The sequence below is a fragment of the Harpia harpyja genome, chromosome 5 (assembly GCF_026419915.1).
Source record: "Harpia harpyja isolate bHarHar1 chromosome 5, bHarHar1 primary haplotype, whole genome shotgun sequence".
NCBI classification, from domain to species: domain Eukaryota; kingdom Metazoa; phylum Chordata; class Aves; order Accipitriformes; family Accipitridae; genus Harpia; species Harpia harpyja.
The window spans coordinates 40389167-40394837 of record NC_068944.1 but is presented as its reverse complement, the minus strand read 5'-3'; the positions used below and the strand labels follow the sequence as shown (position 1 = coordinate 40394837).

Below are 5671 nucleotides of genomic sequence, written 5' to 3'. Positions count from 1 at the left end.
ATCCACCTCCTCAAATCTGGAGATACATGCTTAACAAAGCACAGCATAATACAAGCGTTTGTTCAAAATATTTTAATAAAGATTCTTTCCGACATAGATACACATACAAACGATCGTACATTGCTGTCATAATCTGATTGACCTATTTAATATATATCACTCTTTACACATCCGTGACCTGCCAACAGATCCATCATGGCTCCTATTTTGCCATCCAACCTGACAGTCCGAATTTGTATTATCTGCAAGTAGTGGAAAATAGCAGGACTCGTTTTTGAAAAGGAAAAAAAAAAAAATCTTGATTTACAAATGGCAGAGAGACAGCCACCCAGCCATGCAAACTCAAACTGAAGGCTCACTTTGGGTAAATAGCTACTTCTTGCTTTTCATCTCTCATTTTTCTTCCAAAAAAACCCACCCTCCCACCCCACCTCCCAGAGAAAAGAAAAGATAAGAATTCCACGCGTTCTGTAAATCAGCCTAAAGTATTTTAAAGTATTTCAACTTAAATAATCCTCCACAGTCAGAATAATTTACATACACATTAAAAGCGGTTTAAATTATACCTTTGAAAACACAGCGCCTGGGAAAACATTGGCTTGGCAAGTGTTCTTGTAGCAGCTATTGCTCTGATGCCTTGTAAAAGTAAATAGATATTACCTGTTATAATGCAAAGAATACCCTTTCAAAAAATCACTTGGTTGAGCAATTAAGAATACACCTTTCCTGTAATTTTTGGACTGAAGCAATTTATTAAAGCTCAATTTAAATACAGGGATGATGCAACTTAAAATCCAGATGACCTTTCAGAAACCTAAGCAGCTCAGATACATCAACATTTCTGGTTATACGTTGTTGGCAAATAAATGTTTTAAACACTTGGCACACAGTTTAAGTTAATCCATAAACAGAATTTTAGAAGCATTTAAAGTAACTGCACATAAGACCCGTGACCTTAACACATGATAAATATTGTTGGTGTGGAAGGGTCATTTAAAGAATAACAAATAAATAGCATGTCTTGTTTATACATCATTGCAAAGTGGAAAGAAACAAGGTGCACATAAATATTTCTTTTAAAAATGCGATACTTTCAGCCACACGGAGTAGGGGGTTTGATCGGTTATTTTTTGTCTTTTTTTTTTTAACTCTCTCGGTTTTTTTTTTTAAATCACTCTCACCAAACTTTGCGCATTTTCACAGGATCAAAGTTTAGAGACGATAAAAAATACAAAGTCTTCCATAGCAATGGTCCAGTCTCTTTGTTTCTGCGAGTCGCTTAAATAATAAGTTTACATTTCAAGTTTGTTTGTTTCCTGGCTCAGAATAATAATAATAATAATACTGCTAATAATAATAATAAAAAAAAAATTCTATGCTCAGGTGCCCTCTCCGATGTGTCCCATCCACCTCCGCGCCCGGATCGCTGCGGCCCCTTCCTTCCCCTCGCCGGGACCGGGACCGGGGACCAGGGGCCGGGACCGGGGGGCTGGCAGACCGGGGCAGGGGCCGCTCTCCGTCCCTCTCCCCGGCGTGCTAGCCCCGGCTCCCAGCCCGGCCCGCTGCGCCTCGGCCTCTCCTTTGTCCGGGCGAGCAGCGGGCGCCCGGCGAGAGCCAGCCCCCCCGCACCCCCCGGGCCTGGGCTTCCTCCCCGCGGCACCCCCGCCGCCGCGCCCCCTCCCCGGCGCCGCGGGCGCGCCGGCTCCCGTCGCGGTCCCGTCTCGGCCAAGCCCGCGGAGAAGAGGGAGGCGAGGCGAGGCCGGGCGGAGGGAGGCGGGGGCCGGGCAGCGGTCAGTCCCTCCGCCGCCCCCGCGCCCCCCGGCCCGGGACCGGGCTCGGGGCCGGGCCGCCGGCTGTCGCCGCTCCCCGGGGCCGCGGCGGCGGCGGGGGGCGGCAACGGCGGCAGCGCTTAAGGCTTCTCCGTGCACTGTTTGCAGAGGCTGGAGGAGACGCTGTTGAAAATGGCACATTTCTCCGGGCAGGAGGTGGCGGGGGGCAGCCCGGCGCTGAAGGGGTACCCGGCCGCCTGCTCGTAGGCGCCGAGGGCGGGGTGCAGGGCCGCCGCCGCCGCCGCCGCCGCCGCGGCGGAGCTGGGCAAGGAGGCGGCCGAGATGGCCTGGCCCTGGTTGAGATAAGCCACCAGGCGCCGCATCTCCTCCAGGGCCTGCGCCTGCATCAGGATGTAGTTCTTGGCCAGGAGGAGCGTGGCGATCTTGGAGAGCTTCCGCACCGAGGGGCTGTGCGCGTAGGGGATGACCGCCCGCAGCTCGTCCAGCGCGTCGTTCAGGTCGTGCATCCGCCGCCGCTCCCGCGCGTTGATGTTGAGGCGCAGCGCCTTCTGCTCCTTGGACTTCTTGCTGCCGCCGTGCCCGTGGCTGTTGGAGCAGCCGCCCTCGGCCGCCTTCAGCCCCCCGCCCCCCCCGCCGCCGCCGCCGCCGCCGCCCGCCGCCGGCGAGGCGACGCGCGGGTCCCCCCCGGCGCCGCGCAGCACCAGCTCGCAGCGGCCGTCGCTGTCGTCGTCGGGGCTCTGCTCGCCGCCGCTGCTCTCGGCCACCGAGCTGCGGCTGGCGCTCTCGCCGTACTTGACGCAGACGGAGCTCGGCGGCAGCGCCAGCGGGTCGCCGCCGACGCCGGGCTGCAGCAGCGCCTCGGGCTCCGCCGCCTCGTAGCAGGCGAGCGGCGAGGGCTGGCGGTCGCGGGGGTGGGAGAGGTCGAGCCCCGGGGGCGAGCGGAAGGCGGACTCCATGCGCTTGGCCGAGGCGGCGAGGCTCTTGTGGAAGAGGTCCTCTTCTGCGGGCAGCCCCAGCGCCCGCTCCATCGGCGCCCCGCTCGCCTCCGCCTCCGCCTCCTCCGCCCCCCTCAGCTCCCGGCCCGCTCCTCCAAGGCTCCGCGCCGCGGCGGGCGGCTCCCCGGCGTCCCGCTGGCAGAAATCGCTTCCCGGCTCCCGCCGGGGCTGCGCCGTGCCCGGCGCCGCGGCTGCCCCTGCTCCGGCTCCGGCGGCGGCTCGGGCTGCGGCTCCGGCTGCGGCTCCGGCGGCGGCTGCGGCTCCGGCTCCGGCTCGGGCTGCGGCTCCGGCGGCGGCTGCGGCTCCGGCTCGGGCTCGCCCTCAGCAGGCGCCGCGCTGGGGCATTGTGCGCTGCCAGCGGAGCCGCTTCCACCGTTTATCTTGCTTGGATTCACCTTCAAGAGATTTCCGGACCCATCAACCAGCAGCCGCCGCAGACGGGGGAGTCTTTTACATCATTATCTCTGAGAGTAGGTTATTATGAAGAAGACTCGCCTGTTGGGACAGAGCTTTCTACCCAATCAGGTTAACGTTTTAATTAATAGGATTAAAACGGTAACAAACAATCCCAGGCGCTATCTGGCCCTGAGTCTGAATAGTTTCATTTCCCAGGTCTGAAGACAGGCAGCAGCTAGAGCTTTATAAGAGGCGCCTGCTCCATTATTCTCCCTGCCATCTGTATACACAGCTTAACGCATATGTTTGCAAGACGTTGTGTCCTGTTAGTAACCCAACAACTGCCTTTAGCTTGACATGTGTGGCGACTTTCACTCATCAATGAGCACACTAAAAGCCCTACTTAGATCGAAGGATGTTCTTTGCCTCCTTCAGCAAATTACAGCCCTGCACTGCAGAAAAGCCCGCTTCAACACTTCCCCTTCCGAGTGCTGCCAGCAGACTTCTGCTAACTTAGCCGTGGAGTCAGGAGTGACACCCTCTCCCCCCACCGCAGCCCACCCACCCCCCGCATTTACATTAACTTATAGCCCCCTCCCACCCCCCACCCGTCTTCCCGAAAAGCATCGCCTGGGAAAGAAAAAAAAAAAGAAAAAAAAATTTAAAAACCCGGACCAACCCCAACCGCCGTGCCCACTCCTGCCCACCGCCAAAGTCCACCTTGCTTCCCTGGGAGGCGGATGGTCCCCAGCCCACTCTCCCCCCCCCTCCAGCACACGGAGACCAAACTACGGGGAGGTTCCCCTCCTCCTCCCCTCAGCCCCTTTCAAGTAGCAGATTGCCGCTTTCCAGTGATTATCCCCCGTGTCCCTATAAAAGATATAAAGCCCCAGCAGTTACCTTGAAAATGAACCGATCTGGGGAGGAGGGAGGGCGGGGTGAGAAAGGGCAAAACCCACCAAACTTTTGTTTTATTGTGATTGACCAACTCTTTTCAGCTCCGTCCTTCCCTGCCTCCCTCCGGCGAGCCCGGCTCGGCGGGAGCACCCCGCTCCGCTCCCCAAGGCCGGGATGCCGCCCCGGTTCCCCCGGGCGCGCCGGCCCCCCGCTCCCCTCCCCGGGCTTCTCCTCGGAGCCGGGCACAGGCTCCTCCGCGCTCTCCCAGCAGCTGGAGTGGCAACCCGGGGGCTGGTCTGAATTTTGTCCCACTGCTCCTCTAATGCTCGAGGCGAGCAGCTCGCTCTCGCTTTACTGGTAGCGCTCAGAGTATTTAGTGGCAGGTTTTCATCCTTATGACATCAGTAAAAACAATATTTCCCAACACTTGCAGTAAATCATTCTTATGTGGCAGAATTACTGAAGGCTATGAAATTTTTTGGTTTCTCTGGTTTCATTAAAAACCTTTTAATTGTGTCTTTCGGAGTTGGCCCCAGGTGTTGGACTCTTTTCATTACATTTTGCTCTAATGTGATGAAATTCTAATTCTCTCCTTACCATATGGTTAAATTTCCCCACTGAGAATTAGTTGAAAAAGGAGAAATAATCTATTAATCTCTGTAATAGATTCACAAATGAGGTTTGCCACAGAACCTGTTTTTGAATGGTAATATCAGAACAGTTGGGTGCCTTGTTTCAGGAAAGAAAGGACCAGGCGACAACAGAAAACGTTTGAATTTTCACCTGGAAAGAATGAAAAGAAGCCAAGCTGCAGATTTCAGAGTAATTGACTGAGATTTCATCTAGCGAGGACATGACTACAATACAGACTTTCCTCACCTCGTGTCTCCGGATCAGAGGCGAACATACAAGCCGAGCCCTCCGAAGAGGGGGGGTCTCGCCCCCCGCCCCCCCCAGCCCCGTTTGGCTGCTGCGCTTGTCCCTGGTCGCCGTCCAAGCGCACAGTCACCGAGCGCCTCGCTCCCCTCCCCCTTTCTAAGGGATGCCACCGTTAACCTCTATCATTATTAATCCAAAGGCATTTTAGGTTTATTGTTTTCCAATTAGCAACTTCGTTTTCCCTGGGACCATAAACAAAGGGCTTTATCATGGCAATAGGGTTTGGGGTTTTTTTAATTATTATTTAATCTTTTTAATATCCAACTTGTAAAACTCCTGTGGTCACTGAAGGATGACAGATATTGTTATTATAATTTGACGGTTAGGGGGAAAATTTCATCCCTCGCAGCTTATTTCTCCGAAGACGGAGGTCTCCGGCTCGATCTCTCCCGCTGATCTGTGGGTTCACTAGTGCTACCTCCCCTCTCTCTGCCTGCAACTTTGGGGACGGCGTACGCTCCCGCTCCGCCGGCGGCCCGGAGGCTGCAGCCGCCTCGCCTGCCCTGGGGGGAGGCGGGCGCTGCCGGGCCGCGCCGTCGGGGCGGGGGGACGGGGGCACCGCGGCGACCTGCAGGAGGTCCCGGCCGCCTCCTCTTGTCTTCGGCTGCGTTCGCTTAGATTTGCAATTTGTGTCTGAAATGTCTCTCTTCGTCT

The 5671-nt window shown here is 55.9% G+C and overlaps 1 protein-coding gene across 1 annotated transcript; it reads right to left on the bottom strand.

Moving 5' to 3' along the window:
• Positions 1 to 732: 732 nt before the first annotated feature.
• BHLHE22 (basic helix-loop-helix family member e22) lies at positions 733 to 3743 on the bottom strand. Its single transcript, XM_052788591.1, has one exon. It carries the CDS (start codon positions 2816 to 2818, stop codon positions 1910 to 1912), a length of 909 nt encoding a protein of 302 aa, XP_052644551.1. The 5' UTR covers positions 2819 to 3743; the 3' UTR covers positions 733 to 1909.
• Between the last annotated feature and the right edge of the window lie 1928 nt (positions 3744 to 5671).

Coding starts and splice junctions, on each gene's coding strand:
- BHLHE22 (XM_052788591.1), bottom strand. CDS start 2,818: ATGGAGCGGGCGCTGGGGCTGCCCGCAGAAGAGGACCTCTTCCACAAG.